The sequence below is a fragment of the Micropterus dolomieu genome, linkage group LG17 (genome assembly GCF_021292245.1).
Source record: "Micropterus dolomieu isolate WLL.071019.BEF.003 ecotype Adirondacks linkage group LG17, ASM2129224v1, whole genome shotgun sequence".
NCBI lineage: Eukaryota > Metazoa > Chordata > Actinopteri > Centrarchiformes > Centrarchidae > Micropterus > Micropterus dolomieu.
In genome coordinates this window covers 1489335-1509437 of record NC_060166.1, presented here as the reverse complement: position 1 = coordinate 1509437, position 20103 = coordinate 1489335, and the positions used below count along the sequence as shown (strand labels likewise).

At 42.0% G+C, this 20103-nt stretch overlaps 1 protein-coding gene across 1 annotated transcript in view; it reads right to left on the bottom strand.

Annotated features, from left to right (window-relative positions):
• adamts17 (ADAM metallopeptidase with thrombospondin type 1 motif, 17) overlaps nt 1-14225 on the bottom strand; it is a 236219-nt gene extending 221994 nt beyond the window's left edge. Inside the window, exons 1-3 of the mRNA XM_046074026.1 lie at nt 14049-14225; nt 13320-13684; nt 8248-8419 (exon numbers count right to left, since the gene is read on the bottom strand). Of these exons, the coding sequence (XP_045929982.1) occupies nt 8248-8419; nt 13320-13684; nt 14049-14106 (595 nt within the window). The 5' untranslated portion in view covers nt 14107-14225. The remainder of the gene's footprint in view (nt 1-8247; nt 8420-13319; nt 13685-14048) is intronic.
• Nucleotides 14226-20103: the final 5878 nt, after the last annotated feature.

Sequence of the window (20103 nt, the reverse complement as noted above, 5' to 3'; positions counted from 1 at the left end):
ACAATTCTGTCTCTGAGCTCTTCAGGCAGTTCCTTTGACCTCATGATTCTCATTTGCTCTGACATGCACTGTGAGCTGTAAGGTCTTATATAGACAGGTGTGTGGCTTTCCTAATCAAGTCCAATCAGTATAATCAAACACAGCTGGACTCAAATGAAGGTGTAGAACCATCTCAAGGATGATCAGAAGAAATAGACAGCACCTGAGTTAAATATGAGTGTCACGGCAAAGGGTCTGAATACTTATGACCATGTGATATTTCAGTTTTTCTTTTTTAATAAATTTGCAAAAATTTCTACATTTGTTTTTTTTCTGTCAAGATGGGGTGCTGAGTGTACATTACTGAGAAATAAAATGAACTTTTTTGATTTCTGGAAAATGGCTGCAATGAAACAAAGAGTGAAAAATTTAAAGGGGTCTGAATACTTTCCGTACCCACTGTACATTTCCATATCCAATACCTTATCCACCACATTGAAGGTTTAACTGTTTTTGTATTTTAGCCCAGTTCACTAACATGTAGCTGTAAAATAGTACTTACTCCCTGCTGAAATAGAAGCATATATCTCTTCATGGCTAACCGTGAAGATAGACACAGGTGAGTCAGGTGTATTTATCTACAGCAACTGCAGTGCCAGTTCTGTAGCCTCCTCTTAACTTGTGCACAACTATAATGAAAGAAGTTTTTGCACATAGTACACTCAATCATTTTACCAAACTCTGGCTTTTCACAGGTGTTACAAAACACTGGTGGTTGAAGGGCAGGATCTTGGCTGCAGGTTAGAAGTTCTGGCAGAATGAAAGATACAAAACATTGCTTCGCTTTAGGTAAATCCTTCTGCAAGAGCTCTTCATCTCTTGGGATGCGATTTACAACCAGCTCCTGTCCACACCACAAAATCACAGTACTGGACATTGCAGGCAAACATGTGCACTTGAACCTGGTCGTAGTCCTGGTGTGTATTCTTTAGTTGGAATGTTTGGTCAGTGACTGTCACGCCCTGTATTTAGCAGCAGGTAAATGTAAATGCTCCGTACTTGTATAGCGCCTTTCTAGTCTTTTCGACCACTCAAAGCGCTTTTACACTACATCTGCATTCAGTCACACACATTCATACACTGAGCCTAAGTGCTCAAACAGAAACTAACATTCACACTCACTCAATGCAATTCGGGGTTCAGTATCTTGCCCAAGGACACGCAACTAGGGGGAGCCAGGGATTGAACCGCCAACCTTCCGATTAACGGCCAACCCGCTCTACCTCCTGAGCCACAGCCGCCCCAACTTTCTCATCTGGAGATGCGCCTAGGTTCATCAGGTCGAATCACAAAACCACATGGACTAACCGTTACATTTTGATGGGTTTTGTTGAGCTCTTTGGTGTAGCACTCCCTAGCAATTTCCTCTTTGTCTCTTCCCCATACAGCTGCTGGAACCTGTATGTTGGTGTCATTGTAGCGCATGATTTTGTCCAGGGTGGTTTTGTGCAGATGGTCACCTTTACATACAGTATAAAATGTTGTGCTGGTAATCCTGCCTGCCCTATGAGTGTGCCAGTCTTGGGACTTTGCCTGCAGTTTTGTGATAGTCTCAAGTCTCACACTGATCTGGGTGGATGTTCCTTCTCATGTTGAGATAGGCTTCCTCACATTTCTCTCTGATGTCCCCATGTGTGTGCTGTCTGAGCGTAGGGTCGTACAAGGCTGTGAGCGGCTCTGGCAACTCTGGAGGATGCTCTAGCTCAGACTCAGACGCTGTGTCAGTGTCACTGTTTTCTATGCTGGTAAGAACAGCAGCGTCAGGGGCAATCGAATACAGTTCCTGGATGTCTTCATCTCTGAGTTCTAGAAGATGACATAGGACAACAATATTTAACGCACTTTAATGTGTGTATGTATGCATATTAAAATACATTGTATTGCTTTCTTGGTTGTCTAATATCTGGTATTTTTTTGATATGTAAAATGTGTTGAGATTCAACTAAGCACTTCAAAGTTTGACTGGACATTTGAGAATGAATCTTCACCTAGCAGAATAGCTCTGACCTGGTCAGGTAGTACTTGCAGCTTAATTCTTAACTCTTAATCTTAAATCACTTTGTTTCTCTTGACAAAGCAAAAAAGCCTCATCTACTCTGGTACATGCCTCTAGCACTGCTATTGAACCTCCTGACTTTGGCTGGAACTGCTGCGGTCAACTGTCTTTTAGGCCTCTGGAAGTTGATCTCCCTAATTCTGGCTGGTTTGACCTCTCTCTTCGTCTGTTTCCAGAGACATTCTCCTGATGTGCCTGCTGGCTGCTTGGTCCTCCCCATCCTAACATACAGCTCCACCTCAAATAGCACTGCGGCTGCATGGCTGCAGCAAGACCCTAGACTGTTATGTCAGATGGAAAATTAAACTGAGTGATAACTTGTTGCTCATCTCATAGCATAGCTAACACACCAACATAGCTAAACACAACATAACTATTAAAAACAAACGTTGTTTTTTTTCCATTTAAATTCAATATCAAATGTGATCTTTCTAATCTTATATTAGCTAAGTTACTCACCCAGCCATGCAAGTGCAGTTCGCCGTCAAGATGTAGTGGTTTCTTCTGTTTACAATGACCCAAGCCTGGTACATGGTCGTCTTCTGGCCTTGGCGCTGGCTAGGCAGAACTTCGGATCGTACGACACAAAACTCATCTGTTAAATCTTTGTATTTTAAGTCTTGTACGTGACCATTCAGTACGTAGTTATAGGCATCTAAGGATTTATACGCCCTCAGTTTCTCTTTACTATACACGCTCGGTTTCTCTATAAGGTAGGTGTAGGTGTAGATGTCAGGCCACTCAAACGGAGGTAATCCTGTCAGTTCGTCCATCCATTGAGTGAGTGTGTAGGGGTCGACCAATCTGGTTCCGTCCGTTAAAGTTAACTTTTTTAAATAATTATCGCGGTCCCAGACAGTGAGTGACCTTACATATTCAGATAAAATCGGAGCCATTGTTAAAAAAAAAAATAAAAAGATAACAAAACTTGCTAGCTACCGTTGTTGATGTATTCAGGGGAATCTTTCTGCCTCCAGCTATGCCCCGCCCACACAAATATCTCACAATGTTTACCAACTGAAAAGGGGCCTATTATAGTGCAAAATATATAGTTTACAAACAGCGAGGATCAGTCTCTCTTCCAATGATTTGTGCTGCGCGTCGTGTACAAAAAGTTCAAGACAAAACAACTTCGGCAGCTGGCGGGTGTGTGCATGAGGTGAGCACAACGGGAACACGCCCGCTTGTCGCTACACCTTGTGCTTGACCACTTCACCTCACTCTAACAGGAACACTTGCTACTGAACATAAACTGTTTTAGCTGCTCCCTGATAAAATGTTTCTGCTGATACCTGTTCAGAAAAAAAAATCCCAAAACCCCAAGACAACTGGACTCTGATGGTAACTTGTTTTAACAAGCTATAAAAAGGTAATGTCCTGGCAATGGCAAATAGCTTTGGTTTTATTTGATTACATAAATGTTTAACTTGAGATTTACAAGAAATATTTTATTGCTGCTGTGTAAAGGGAATACTGCTGGTAAAAAGCACTTTGTAAAAGTGTTTGCAAACCACGTTATTGCACTTGTGTATATAGCAGTACATTCAAATTACAAATGAGCAATACACTACTTTAGAATTCATTATTCAATTTTGTGCGTAATCGTTGCCCTGTACTTAATTTTTATATTCTGTTGTGGATCTCACATCTTTCTTTGCTTTCTGATTACTGTCACACATTTGCCAGCTTGTTTGTTGTCTAACAATTCATGCAAGTATTGAAACTCTACTGCATGACAATTGTGCTCATTTCAATATATACATACACACACACACACACACACACACACAGGCTATATATTAGATATTTAACGACAGCAGGCCAACTGATCTGCCACTTATAATGTGCAAAACCCAACCCAACGGTTGATCTACAGTTTCAGCCTAATATCAATTCACACACACAGGAATATCGCTGTAGTAAGAGATGCAGATTACAAAGGCCTGACCAACTTAACTTCAACTTAATTCTCCAATTTATTTTTGTGTTTAATCACAAACTACACTAATCTGCTCACCTTGCTTTTCCCATCAGACACAGAAGCACACACCAACACCTGTCTGTCTGTGTCTCTCTCTCTCTCTTTGTCTCTCTGTCTGCCATAACGTTATTTGTCAGCCGTTTTATTTAAAAGAACTCAAACTCAGCAGCAGATGAGCCGCGTGTGGAAGAGGCTTGTTATTAATTACCGATAGAGACCACCGTGGTCTGAATGACATCATCACCAACAGCTGTGTTCACTGTTGCTTTACCTGCTCCCTGCTTTACAATGTCCACAGTGTCTCTTTTGGTGTTTCTCTGCAGATGTAGTGAGCGTTGTGTCTTCTTCACACTGGTGAATAACTTCCACACACCTAAGACATGTTTTAGCCTGTGTGTGCAGCTGTGACACGAGGTTACTGTCTGTGCACACAAGTGATACACGGCGCAGCGCAGCCTGATTGTAATGTGCAATGTGACCGGCAGAAAATTGGATATTTGACACTGCTCGGAGCCGAATAAGGAAAAATAAACGGCCTATTTCAGTCCCCAGCTGATCAATCTGCGCATCTCTAGCTGTAGAAGATGAGTTCCAGTCCAATAAGTTGTTAAACAAGCTACCAAATAAGCTAGGTAATGTTCTACAGTGGGTATGGAAAAGAATCACCCCCCTGTAAATTAATCTGTTTTTGTTCCTTTGTAGCCTGAAATGAAGACAAACACAGTTTTTGTTCCATTCAGCTGTATTTACTCAGTGCAACTTATAACATCCAAGTGAAAGATATAACACCAACATGTCAGAAAAAAATAAAAAAACATAATCACTGAGTTGGAAAAAGGATCACCCCCTTGTTTCAGTATTTTGTTGAACCACCTTTTGCTTTAATTACAGCCTTTAGTCTGTTGGGATTTATCTCTAACTTTGTACATCTAGACGTTAAATTTGATGGTGACCGTTTGTGGACTGCTGTCTTCAAGTCATTCCACAGATTTTCAATGTGATTTAAGTCTGGCCTCTGACTCGGCCATGCAAGGACATTCACCTTTTTTCCTTCAACCATTGTGTGGGCAGTTTTGCTGTGTGCTTTGGGTCATTGTCATGTTGGAGGGTAAATCTTCTTCCCGCTGACAACTTTCTGGCAGAGAGCAGATTTTCCTCACGAATTTGATAGTATTTTGCCCCATCCGTTTTTCCTTCTATCCTGACAAGTGCTCCAGTCCCTGTTGCAGAGAAACAATCCCATAGGAATGGTGCTATTTGGATGGTGAGCTGTATTGGATTTTCACCAGACATATCGTTTGGCGTTGAGGCCAAACAATTAAATTTTAGGGGGCTTTCACACCTGAAGGTCCGCACCAAGGTCCGAATCACAGTTCGTGTTTTGATCCATTCAGTTAGTTTTTTCGGTTGGTTTGGTTTCACAATGTAATTCTGTGACCGCACTAAAGGACATGACAGACCTGCATCCTGTCGTCATCATCTACGTTGGCTGCGTCTCCCTTTACTTGACATTGATTGGTTTATTAAACAGTTCAGCGGGGAGCTTTGACAAGAATGAATGAATAAAAAAAAAAAAATGCACATATGCATATTTGCCACTACATTGTTATTATTACGGTATAAGCCTACTACCTGCAGCACCAACTATACTGAAGGCTATTTCAAATTCGCAATTAAACGTCCTCATTGAGAGATGGGTGGCAGTGTGATACTATAGGCCTAGTGGCCATCTGTATCAAAAGATGAGCTGTCACAGGAGATTTATAATTGTGTCCTTATTTCAATGCATTTATTTGTTTCCGGTTTAAACGGCAACCGCCGAACTTCCTGTAAATAGCCTGAAAGTCCGAACCATCCAAAAAAATGCTTTCACACCAGAAACGAACCGAACCATGGTCCAGGTTGATCAAGACTACCTCATTTGGTCGGACCAAATTCCGTCTGTTTGGTCTGGACCACGGTCCGGAGGAGGTTTCACACCTGCAATTTTGGTTCAGACCAAACTGAAAAGTCCGAACCAAACGAGGTAGGTGTGAAAGCCGCCTTAGTCTCATCTGACCAGAACACTTTTTTCCACGTGGCCTTAGAGTCTTCAAGGTGCGTTTTGGCAAAGCTCAGTTGTGACTGCATGTGGCCTTTCTTGAGGAGTGGCTTTTTTCTTGCAACCCTCCCATACAAGCCACATTTGTGATATTGTTTTCACATGCACACAATGACCACTCTTTGTCTCTTGGTAGCCTCTCTGACCAGTTTCTTCCTGGCTCTTTCATCCAGTTTGGAGTGACGTCCTGACCCAGGGAGGGTCTGTGTTGTACCAAATACCTTCGACTTCTTAATAATAGACTTCACTGTGCTTCTAGGCACTGATAAAGCCTTTGAAATTTTTTTGTATCCATCTTCTGACTTGTGCCTGTCCACAACTTTATCCTGGAGATCTTTTGACAATGCCTTGCCACCCATAGTTGATTATTGTCTTCAGTTGCACTACCAAGGACTGAAATGCTTCAGGAAAAGCTTGTTTCATGCTGAGCTAATCAAAGTCAGTTGGCTTTGTGTGCTATTGAGAAGGTGATTAATTACACCTGGTTGGGTTTACAAGTAATTTTTTTAGGAGGGGGTGATTCTGTTTTTTAATGTGTAATTTTTTTTCCTGACAAGTTGGTATTATATCTTTCACTTGGATGTTATAAGTTGTAAATACAGCTGAATGAAACAAAAACTCTGTCTGTACATTTTCATTTCAGGCTGCAGAGCAACAAAATGTGATTATTTTACGGGGGGGGGGGCATTCTTTTCTATACCCACTGTAATAAAGAGTGGGTATAGATCATAAAATAATCAGTTATCATAACTTTTTGTCATGATTAATTTATTAATGACTCAGCAACATCTTTATTAAAGACAAAATAATCAGTTCATCCAAGTACTGACGGATTTGAACTGGTTTTCCCCCACCGGACTCCTGTGAGGGAAAGCAGGCAGTGGACATGTCCCCCCCGTGATTTCCGCCTATGCTAACAGCTAAAATCCACCGACTCCGGCTACAGCGCGCTACGGCTGCATTGCGGTTGCCAGAGCTAATCGCAGCCATTAAACCAGACGCGGCCGCAAGCAGCTCTCCGCTCCACAGAGAATAGGTAGCAGGTCTATTTTTGACGCATGCCGCGTCAAGCAGCACAGAGCAGATCGAGACACAGAACGGCAGAGAGAATTCAGTCAATTTTCAAAATAAAACGCCGTGTGTAGACTCACGATCGTAAAACAACAAACATGTTTAAAACAGACACAAAAAGAAATAATTTAACTACGTAGCCTACTTAATCATAGTAGAAGCACAAAATGCAAAACACTGATTACCAAATCAACAAATTTTTAACATGTCAACAAAATTAGGCAAAAACGCTCTGATTCTGAAATGCTCCTTGTGGGAAATGCAGCCTGAAGCTGACGGAACGAAACGGGGTCACAAAGAGCTGTGAAGAAGATAGAAGCACAAAAAGGACAAATTAATAACAAGTAAATAATGTGGGGACACTTCTGAGACGCTTCCAGTGGACTCTGATGACGCATCAAAACCGTGGCGCAACCATAACGTGCCGTAGCCGAAGTCAGTGGTTTCCTGGTGTTAGTGTGAAATCTCAAAGTTGCTTGTCCTTGTTTGAGACATTTATGTAGAATGAATCAAGTAGTTCAATTATAGTCTAAGGCTTTCTTTCACATTTCCATTCAGAAAAAGGTATGGTAGCCCACATACATAAAACAGGGCAATATTGAAAGCTGTTAAGTGTAGTTTATACAGGAAAGGGGTCTACTATCCAAATCAAAATATAGTCATATAAATCGGCTCTTTATCACTTTATCACCCCCAAAACCCATATTGGTAAGGCTCTACTTGCAATATCTGCTATATCAAAGTCAAAGTTTCGAGGGGTGGCAGTAGCAATGCAAAATATAACACAAGCAGCTTAATCAAGCACCTCCAGAAGCATCATGCCAAAGAACACTATTCCCAGTCTCTTCCTCAAAGTGAGAAATACAGCACATTTAGTTTACATAAGTATCTCATCAGTGCCCAGCATTGGCCGATACCCAAAACCCAAGTAACATTGAGATTAGTATGACCATAATCCCAGATCCTGTACCATCCAGTCTAGCTCTCTGCGTCACTCACCTCGTACGGTCCCACAGAAGTTGGACTGGTCAGCATCTTGAGCAGAGCTGGTCTTGGTAGCGCGTTGGTGTCGCAGCAACTGATGTTTAAGTCCGGAGAATGACTGTGATGGGTTGTTTTCACCTACCGGCTGAATGAACAGGATGTCCTCCCCGATCTGGATGAGCCCCATCTACTCACAAAGCAGAGACGTACAAGATTAAACATTTCTCTTGTTTCATCTTTATTCCTTATGATTCCTATGAGGAGGTTTTAGAGTAAAGAAAAGTAGAATTTTAATAGTAGCACAATCTACAGGTAAAACACATGCCACAGACTAATTCAGTTAAATATTAAAGCAGCAATCAGTGTTGGACAGGTCCTCGCACGTGAAGCGCAACAGGTAGTGTTGCTCTGAAGTGTCACGCACTTTGGACGCTGCACAAAATACTTTCACTTCCTGTGTCCTCTACGTGGTGCAAAGGAGCACCCAGTAATGACACGTTATGTCCCAGTACATCATCACGTGATGTGGTAACAAGCGAAGCACGCTGCGTCTCACGCTCTCGCAAATGGTTACTCATCTTTAACATCACCATTTGTTGCCTAACTCGCTCCCAATTACTTCATTTAGACAGACTAACAACATACACATTTAAAACAGACTACTGCAAGCCTGTGTCCACACAGGTGTTTGAAGTTCAAAGCATTTATCACTGCTGCCGGAGGTGAACGAAAAGAGATGCTTGGGAAATCAGCCCTCTAATCAAGCGAGCTATAGAGAGACACATCTGATGAAGCCACAGTTTGATCATTTGTTGATGGTAAAGTGCATTTGCTTAAAAAAGAGCTTTTAACCAACCTTTTGGTGTTTTAAGTTAGAAGACATGTTTAGTTTTTTGTTATCATTAACTTCAAACACCATACAGGTGTTTAAAGTTGAAACCAATTATCACTGCTGCCGGCTGCGGGATTGGAACTCACGACTGGAATTAGAGGTACTGCTACATGGCCTGCAGTCTAACTGCGCCACCAGCTTGCTAGTACTGAGATGATGAGATCCTTTGTTGATACAAAAAGTGTATTTGCTTAATAAAAAAGCTTTTCAGCTATCATTTTCGACTTCTTAGTTAGTGCTTGAGTAGCTGAGCATAAAAATATACATCTTGTGTCCAAACTCCAAACAGGGAGGAAGATACAGCAAGTTAAAGAATTAGTGACAGGGGGAGACCTCAGGCTGCAGCTACAACAGGGAGTGAATGAGAGACGACTGAGAGTTTCCAATCAATTAAGGATCAGAGATTCAATTCAATTTTATTTATATAGCGCCAAATCACAACAGTTATCTCACAGCGCTTTAAATATGAGATAAAAACACTAAACGTCCACTGAGCAGGATTTTGACATTTTGAAGGAGAAAAGACATGTGACTACATTTTGGTGCCTTTTTTGTGCTTACGGAGATAAATATACGCAGCTGGCAGCAGTTTAAAAAAAATAAAAAATTCAGGTCTGCCAAATCCTCCTCCCCTCACTCTCGTGATCACATGACACGCTCTACAGTCTGCTAAAAGCTGTAAAACCCTTCACTTTGGAAGGACATAGCTCCTAAACTAAACATTTTTATAGCAAACACCAAATACAACTTTGAAAGAACAGTCTAAGACTGCTGAACATCCTGTTCTGGCTAGTCAATAACCCATGGTAAATCGGGGCATAACATAAAAAACAGGAATAGGGGCATAACATAAAAAAATAAAAAGTTATGATAGATTTTGTTGCAGACTTTTGTTGTTGAAGCTGATGGTTCCTGTTGAGGTTTGGAACGTGCAATGAATGTTAGACCAATTTTATAATAGGCTAAAGAAAATAATAGATTTTTAGATGCATCACAATGTGGACTTGGACGATTCTGAATCAATTCACAAATGTCAATCGATTATCTAAAAGGTTGACTGATAACGTAATGTTGACGGAACGAAAAAGGCAGACTCAGATATGCGGAAGTGCAACAACGGACAATCTGTGCGGTGCACATAACAGAGACGTGTTCTCCCTGTTTGGCACAAGCAGGCAGCTGTTGAATGAAAGATTGCCGCTACTAAACTTTCACATGATCAATAAAAACAATATGCAACTAATGATTTTCTCGCACACTGTGTAGCACGGTAGTGCTTAGCTAGTCTCCTCTCCTTATTCTTCAAAGGACAACTATGTGACAGGCAGCAGTAGGTTACGGTGAAAGTGAGTGGAGCAGTGGAAAAGATGAGCGCTAGGTTTCAGTCTGGCAGTAAATGGACAGTGCAGGTCACAGTGTGTCTGTTAATGTCTCTTCTGCATCATTTCCCCAAGTTTCAGCTAGACAGATTCTTTGCAAAACTGGGATCTCCACAGGAATTCAACAATGCCCCAATGGCTGTACAGTATGGTTTAATTTCAGACCTCGATAATTATTCCTTTTTAAAAAATCTAAGATAAAAGAAAAATCTGCCTTATATAACTGTATAATCAGGAGTTGAAATTGCCTGGTCTATCCTCAACGTGTCTGCTACTAATTAATTGTTCGGTGTTTTGTGAACATGCGGGAACTGAAACTCCGGTCTGAAAGTGAAGCCAATGGGAAGTGCCTTAATCCCGCATTTTTTCTAACTGTGCATTCAGACCAAACGCTAAGCGAAGGTTCAGGGCATCGCAATTCTATACAAAGGCAATGCAAAGACGTGGGCAGACGTGATTTCCTGTGGGGCTGTAGGGAGGACACGCTGCCGGCGACATTCCTGACTTTCCTGTTGTTTCCTGCCCTATAAGATGCCCCAAGTAAACATAACGTGACCCTAATCAGTTATTGAAAATTTTCAACTCAAGCGAGAAAGCTGCATGATGCTGTGTCGTGTAAGCCTATCAGCAGTGAGATTTCCTGGACGTCACAGAGTGTTTGGAGAAGACCAGACACAGTGGAGTTACTAAATCTGTGCTGGCCGACAGACAGCTGCTGAGTGACGGCAAGCCGTAGAAGAGCTTTTGGACAAATAAACACCCGCAGTCGTACTAGATTCTGCTCGCTACTACTGCACCATATACTGGCGGGAGAAGTTCAGAGTTAAATGCTTCTATGAATTTTTTCCCCCTTGTTATTTTTGGGATTAAAACTTTAAATTTATCTTCACTCCAGCTTCTCAGCAGCAAGCCACCACATACATTCGGTTTCCACTGTTGTTATAGTCAGTGGGCACCCAGAGCTATGTGATACTACTTCATAGTAGTAAATAAAAATCCGACTAAACTGGACATTTCTTGGAGGAATGTAAGCCAGGAAGTTGAACCTGGTAAATTCAGAATATATGCAAGTGTTACTTGATTCCAGCTATCGTTGTACTTTTCTGTGAACAAGTTAGCACAGAATAGCCCTGATCAATCCAAACAAATAGTCAATCATGTTGTAGTGTAGTAAAATGGCCCTACTTCTCAGTAAACACTTTCCTAATGAGATGTTAATTTAGTAAGTTATGGTCCTATTTATTGGAAATCATAAAAGCAAGGGTTAGGATGCGCCTATCTTGTGGTTGACAAGTCGCTACCATGACGACCTATCAATCAGGACAAAGTAAATGCTCTGTACTTGTGCTCAAAGCGCTGTTTCACTACATCTCCATTCACCATTCACACACATTTATTCATTGAGCCTAAGTGCTCAAACAGAAACTAACATTCACACACATTCATACACTGGTGGAACAGCCACCAGAGGCAATTCGGGGTTCAGTATGTTGACCAAGGATACTTCAACATGCACCCCAGGGGGGGCCAGGGATTGAACCGCTGACCTTTCACTCTATCTCCTGAGCCACAGCCACCCCTAAAGCAACTGCTCTGTGTCCATTTAACAAGCGGCATTGAAAAAGCTTATTAGGAGTACATTTTGTTTTAAGCCTGTTTTTCGCTAGCCAAAATTAGCATCCCAGTTTATTTAACAGTTAACAAGAATTATGGATGTGCGTTACAAACAAAGCTAGCTAGTGCCACCCTCTCGTCCAAATATGGTCACATCCAGTCACATCTGACTCCAAAAAAATAAGATTGCAACGGCCAAAATGGCAAACCCGAGGCTTCAAAACGGTAGTCCAGAAACAAACGGGTGACATGATGACAACGTGCACGTCTCTTATGCAGTCTGTGGTTGTGAACAAAGGTTGGCATCGTCTGCTAGCACAACTCGTTACATTCTGAGATACATGTAAGAAGTTGGTCTTGTCATTCTTTTCACTCCATGGGCGAGGAGGCTGTAACCTGTTTACACGCTACACTTACTACACAATCAGTCAACACATTACTAGCCTTACCAATATGGTAAGCTTAGATATGCTAAGATCGTGCATACCAATTTAAATGTTTAAATATTTGAATCATTTAGTTCATTTTGCAGAAACAATGAGCACCAAAGTATAATGCATTGAGATATCCCACATGGTAAAGGAATTAAAGGTCTGTCCCAAATATAGGCAGCGTGAGTTCAGTAAATAAATAAGCTAAATAAAAGCCTGGGCTATTAATTAAAGTTTTTTGATACATGTTAAAGGCCATAGAATGCATTGTTATATATATGTAATTTAAAGAGATATTAGGCCCATGTATCTTTTCAACAATTTTATACAAGGTCCTTGAATCTGTGAAATAGAATTTTGCAAATAAAGTTTTAATTAAATTGTAATTTTCCTAGTCAAACATTTTCCAGCACCTCTTCTTTCCTTGTTTTGAACATGCCATTTTTAGTGGACGTAGCAACCAACAAATTTAAAATTACTTATTTCCAACCTTGCCAGCTTACCCCAAACCCAAGAGTAATAAATAAATTACAAACTTGGCAGTGTTCTACAGTAGCTACATTAGGTAAGCAGTGTCCCTGGCTCCAAAAAGCACAGCTATCCCCCACCCCCAGTGGGACTAGGGTTCTCAAAACATGGCTACGGCCCTGGCTGTGATCTAACCTGCCTTTCCAGAGCATTTAAAATGGAATGGTCTGGAGTTCAACTGCTCGGATTGAACCAGATGAAACCTATCAACAAGTCCAAAATAAATGAAGATTGGAAGATTACCAGGCCGCCACAGGTGGTCAGTGATGCCAGAGAATCCGTGTGGTTGACGATGAAGCCGGAGTAAAAGCAGAGCTGGTTCATGGATAAGCGGCTCACTGCTGCGCTCCGGTCCCCGTGCCTCTCCTCCACCGCGAAGCCCCTCGAGAGAAACACGCTGTCCCGCGTCAGATTTAAATACAGGGTCCTTCCAAAAGCGGGAAGTGACAGAATAATATTCAACGGGTCAGAGGGTCCTTCCCCGGATTCGTCCAGTGAGCGCTGACCGCGGCGCCGCTGTGTGCGGTCGGTGTGGCCGGAGGACAGGTGTGCCTCCTGAAGGGACAGCAGCCTGGGAACCACTTCATCTGTCTCCACCTTAGAATGGGCTGTGGAGAGGGACAGTATCCATCAAACAAAAATAGCCTCCTGTCCTCACTTGGTGAACTGCCTGAACTGTCTGCTGTTATGCTCCGTGACTCTCACAACCTCATTCAACTCCAGAGCTAAACTTGTGATCTGCAGAAATCCGCAGCCCGCGACTATAGGAAACAGTGTGCAAGTCATTACTGCAGTCATGACTCAACTGACTCGCTGGCTGAGGGAATCTTACAACCACACAGGAAGAAAATACAGCAGACGCCCTAGAATTGATCTATATACATTCAGTTAAACCGCTTTAGTTTAAGGTAACCTCTCTAGCAGAAGCAGAGTACAAAGCAGAGAGCTACAGAGTTCCGAGTCGGTACTTACCAGTCAATGCGATGCAGAGAAAAGAGAGGAGCAAATGGGCAACATGGTTGATATGCATGATAAAACAAAGCAGGGTGGGGAAGAGGCGGATGGTTTCAGTGTGAGGGTCCTGCTTCGCTTTGTACAGCGCTAAGCTGACTGCGCAACTTTTCCTAAACTTAGAGAAGTTGCAGTAATTCGGGCTAGAGTGACTTCGTAGCGATGGACACGCCTCCACAGCCCGGGCTGGCCTTTGCTGATGTCAGAGATTGGTACCATAAAGAGAGAAATCCTCACGTTTTCATTGGTCAGCTAATCTGTCTGTCACTGGGGGCTGAAACCCTACACGTGGTTTAAAGTGGAGGAAAAAAAGTGCAGAAAACTGGCTTTTAAACTCAGTGTGTGTGGGGGGGGGGTCATATTTCAATTTATAAGAAGGGAAGCTTGGGGTTATTTCAGGGTTTCAGGAGTGAACATTACAGACATGTGGCCTGTAGCTACTATGTAGAGAGTTTAACCTACTCAGAGTTAACTCAGAGATGGCTAACTTTTTTTTTCTCTCTTCAACAAATGGATTCTGCAGCGAATGTTTCCCAGATAATGGTATGTGCTGTTTTTGTTTCGGTGTTTAATCCACATTCATCGACCTACGCACGCCTTTTCATTTCCCAAGAATCTCCAGGCAGAGAACATTTGGGGTAATCACGTTTTCTGAGGGCTCTTTCAGAGGTGTGTCAAGCAGGCTACAGACTCTTTTAATGTCGTTCAGAATTTTTCAAAGTAAAAGCTCAGTTCAACTCCAAATACTGCATAAATAAACAAGCTTCTCGCGCTTTTGTATGCAAACTACTAAAGAGGAAGTGATTATGTGAGTAACTGTTGCTGTCATGACTGAGATCTATTTCAGCAGCTATTAAAGTATTTATTTATTTATATTTTTTGCCATATTTATTGCTGCTATCAAAGCACCATAATCTGGCTGCTGGCCTAATATTATTGCTGGCAGGTAGTTTTGGCGAGGGTCCATAATCACAGAGAGAATGAATGTGTTTCCCTTGTTAATGTTTGTATAAACTTTATCTAATGTGTGATTTATAATGGACTGTGGTGCAGAAATAGTGACAATGTTACACACTCTTGGCTTAGATTGTCCATGTTATCTGTCAGTGGCCAAGTCACAATAACATTTGGTTTACTGAATAATTAAGTAAATCTAATTTCTTAATAAATATACCTAAAGAAATCTAATTTCTTGACTGGCCATTCTCCGCTGTCTCAGAAGAGACACTGTAGCTGCCCTACGCTCTTTGAAAGGTTAGGGGGCAGTGGTAGACTGGACAGATGGTTGCAATTCACAACCCTCATCACTAGATGGCACTAAATCCTACACACTGAATCTTTAAACTGGACTACAACAGTGAATAAGATGTTGGTTAGTTGAGTCTATGTTAACTTAATTGGCGCTGGTGCGCATTCATTTAAAAGAGGTGTATTCGTCTGGTGAGTTTTTTTAGCATGAGGTTAGAAAGTGCAGCTCTGTCTCTACCTTTCCCCAGCTGGCTGAAGGGACTCTTATCTGGTTTCAGCTCCTGGTATGTTAGGGCTTTGTGATGATATGTCTGGGGGTTAACTGATTTTAAGTGATTGTAAAATTTAAGTGATCTTTTCTGTATTTGTAGTAGGAGGGGTATTGGCCGAGCTCTGCTCTGCACAGGTTATTTGGTGTCTTACTCTGCACCTGCAGGATGCTCTTACAGAACTCAGTATGGAAAGATTCTATGATTGTTTTGTCCCATTTGTCAAATTCATTATTAAGTTTTGGCCCCCAGATTTCGCTACCATAAGCCAGATTTCAATTGCAATATAGATTTTAATGTTTGTTTTTATTGCATAGAAAGCTGTCATTGTCTTTGTCCCTCAAATCTTTCACGTCCATGTTGAAGTTCCCTTTGTATGTAATGTTGAGGCCAAGGTAAGTGTAGTTTTTTGTGTGTTGTAATTTAGTGGTGTCTAAATAGAAATTGTGTGTAACCTGATTTCTGTATTATTTCTGAAAGATCATTATCTTAGTCTTTGCTGTGTTCCTGTCACGGCCCAGGTCTGATTAAGATTAAGGTGCTGCTGCAAACCTTCTTTAGTAGGTGAGAGCAACACTAAGTCATCTGCATACAGCAGACCTCTGATCTCTGTGTCGTTCAGGAGGAGGCCAGGTGCCGTGGAACTCTCTAATTGGTTTTCTAATTCATTGATATACAGTATAGATTGAAGAGAATTGGACTGAGATTGCATCCCTGCCTCACTCCCTGGCCCTGGGAGAAGAACGCTGTTTGTTTTTTCCAATCTTATGGCACATTCACTTTTTGTATACATGTTCTTAATCAAATCATATGTTTTCCCTCCAATGCCACTTTCAAGTAGCCTATAGAAAAGGCCCTCATGCCAGATGGAATCAAAGGCTTTTTGGAAGTCAACAAAACAGGCATATACCTTTCTTTTCTTTATGTTTAATTCTTGATCAATCAGAGTCTGGAGGGTAAATATATGGTCCATTGTGCGGCAATTTAGCAAAAAAACAATTTGGCACTATTTGTCACACTGTGGGCGTGTCTGCTCTGCTCTGTTTAGTTAGTTTCAGTTTTGTTAATGGAGCAGTGCTGAGGATGAATTAGAGTTTAAGAGTCTTGGGGGGAAAAGCTGCTCTGCAGTCTGGTGGTGTAGCAGCAGAAACTTCTATATCTCTTCCCAGAAGGCAGCAGGGTGAACAGGCTGTGGCTGGGTGGGTACTGTCCTTTAGTATCCTTTGGACTCTGCGTAGGCACCTCACCGATATCACTGATGCTTGGGAGATGGGTACCAACGATCTTCCGAGCAGTTTTATTCACCCGCTGCAGAGCCCTCCGGTCCTGGGCCGTGCACATCCATTACACATTACACTGGTGTTTAAATGTGTGTGAATGTTAGTTTCTGTTTGTGCACTATGCATGCAATGTAGTGTAAAAAAGCGCTTTAAGTGGTGTAGAAAGGTGTTATAGCATTTGCATTTAGCAGCCACCTGCCACTCAAAGTGGCCAAGGCTCAGGTGGTTTAAACAGGTGAGTTATAAAACAATTGCAAAAACCAGTTGTAAAGAAAGACAAAATTAGCTATATACACTAAAACCATCTTTAGTACCAGGCTGTAAAAATTGTATCCCTGGTTAAAATACTGAACCCCAAACACTTTGAGTGGTCGGACGAATAGAAGGGCACTATGCAGTCCAATTACCGTTTATTATAAATCGTTTGTGAAAGTAGGCCTGGTATAAATAACAGAAAAGTCAGAGTAAGGAGGTAGGTGGGTCACAAACTGGACTTTCACCCAGGAGACTGTGTCAACATTAATTCTTTTTAAGGTAAGTAACTTATTTATTATTTTAACCCAAACCGTGATCTTTTCCTCACCAAGTTTTGGTGCCTTATGCCTAGTAAAGATTACACAACTTCTGTCTTGTAACGGAGTCTTGAAATTGTTGGTGGTCACACTACATGAGGCTGGTCTCCAAACCACGTTTTGTCAAGAAAACACATGTTAGAAGTGACACGGTAAGTGACGCAAAACAACGCACGAAGACAGAAGACGTCTAAGACAAATAATTTGGATTGAAAGAGTGGATTAGCAGATGCAGGCAGCAGTGATTGTCTGTGCTACAGAGAGAGTTGGAGGTGAGTAAAAAATGTTTTGTAGTGAAAAAGTAGCTGCCTGCTCTCATTGGCTGGAAGAGTTCCAGGTTGTCTTTCATGTAACAGTGGTATCAGATGGATGACAATGATTGAGTGATGATATTTCATAAAAGGCCAACATCTGCCACATACTAGTGTAATGTTCTGGCCGACAGCTTCAGCTTATCACACAGCAGTCCCACTTGGCATGTCTGTGTGGTCATCGGTGTATGTGCTTCTCCCTGGCAAATCCGTGTTTTGATTTGGATCTCCCTGTCAGAGCAGAGCACAGTGCTCAGGGGGGATCTCTGCTCAGCTGACCACTCATGGCTCTTTATGGATGCAGAGGGAAGTGATTTTCCAAGTTGATAGAGCATGACCATTTATTCAGCTTTGAGCTTTATAATCACCAGTCTGTCAGGCTGGTCAGCTCACACTGTGGACATTGTGCAGATCTTTTTGGTTGTTTTTTGTTTTGTTTTTTAGATGTTTTAATAGAAGACTGATTCACTTCAACACTGCTGAAGAAATCTACCTTATTTTAATTTTAGTTTGTTCCTCAATTCTAAGTTTATTCAAAATGTGATTGATTTTAATCTACCTTAAAACACATAGCAGCAGAATCCTGGTCTCAGCCAGTAGCTGGTCTCTTCTAACAGGGGCTCTCCTGTGTTGTATCAGGCAGACATGCAAATTCCTCCAGCAAGGAGTAACCTTTGATGTTGCATAAACTGAAGCTAAAATTTCAGGGACAAATTCACAAAAAATGGATAGTGGCCACCGATAGCACTTGTTTGTCTGTTAAATGTTCATCTGCACTTTTCTGTAGCAGTCCTAGTTGCATTTGTTCTTAAAGTGCACTGAAGTAGCAGAGCACATGACACAGTCATCAACATTTGAGTCAAAAAATTGCAGCTGCAAGAACACAAATTTGCCTCCCTGATATCTTAAGATTTTTCATTTGAAAGAGAATGTATTCTAATTACAGACAAAGAAAATAGCATAAACACGGTTATACTAAGTATACTATAATGTCCTGTTGAATAGAAGCAATCCTTGGGTTCTCTTTTCTGAGGAGGGCCATGTTAATGCTCTGTGTCACACCTCACTTTCCTTATAGGTGTAGGGGCCCGGATACTTAAATAATCCCAAAATTAATGTCCTAAATGCAAACAGAATACACAAAGATCCATTTATTCGTCATTTTTAAGTGCTCATCAGCCAGTGGGCACAGTTGTATAACATCTCCTGTGGCTCTGGAAAAGCTTGGACTTGGAGACTGGAGAAATGGAATTTGTGCCACAAGGATCTTTACCTGTCAGACTAAAGACACTAGATTGATTCCAGTGTTTTTGGATCTTAGCCCAGGGAGTAGGGACTAAAAATCAGCATAGCTCAGCCCTAGCTGCTTTAATTTTAGAACATTTTTGTTACAAATCCTCGGCCGTAATGACTGTGTGTTTGTTCATTGTCTGTGGTTGTTGGTGGGTGCTTGTTGTGTTCTGTATCTCTCCTCTGGCAGTGGCTTGGGGGGCATGCCCATCTCTGGCTTCTCACCACACCTGCTCTGCATCCACTTACCTGCAGTAGTTAAGGAGCAGCCACACATCTAATGGCAGCTGGATCACAATTGTGAAGTATTGAGTATGCTACTGCTCTCCAGGCAGTTTGTTAACATTTTTGCCTTTTGCTGCCGGTCTGTTCCTGCCTGCCTGAGCTGTTGGCTTCTTGTCTGTTTTTGCCCGCAACTTAACTGTATCTATCTCAGGAATCATCAATGGAAACCCTGTCCTGGTAACCCAATGTGTTTAGCCCACGCTACCTGAAAACCACTCTTCAAGCCTGCCAGTCAGCCTCTCTCAGAATCAACCCTCTTGGTCTTCCTCCACTCTCACCTGCCAGCTCCCCCCTAGGTCAAATTTCACTGATTGTCTAAATAAACTGTTTAAACTCTCTCTATTGTCCAATCTGCTTCTAGGTTCCCCTCAGACAAAGGCGGAAATCGCGAGGATCAGGGGTTAGGGGGACCCCCCTATCTGAGTGTTGCCCCCCCCCCCCCCCCCCCCCCCCCCCCAAAATAAACACCCCAAAGAATAATTGTGTAAGTAACAAAACAATACAAACGCAATTCAATTTTATTTATATAGCGCCAAATCACAACAACAGTTATCTCACAGCGCTTTTCATAAAAGAGCAGGTCTAGACCGTACTCTGTGATGATATTTACAGAAGCCCAACAGTTCCCACCAAGAGCAAGCACTAGGCGACAGAGGCAAGGATAAACTTCCTTTTAAGAGGCAGAAACCTCGAGCAGAACCATGGCTCAGGGTGGGCGGCCATCTGCCTCGACCGGTTGGGGGTGAAGGAGAGAGAGAGGG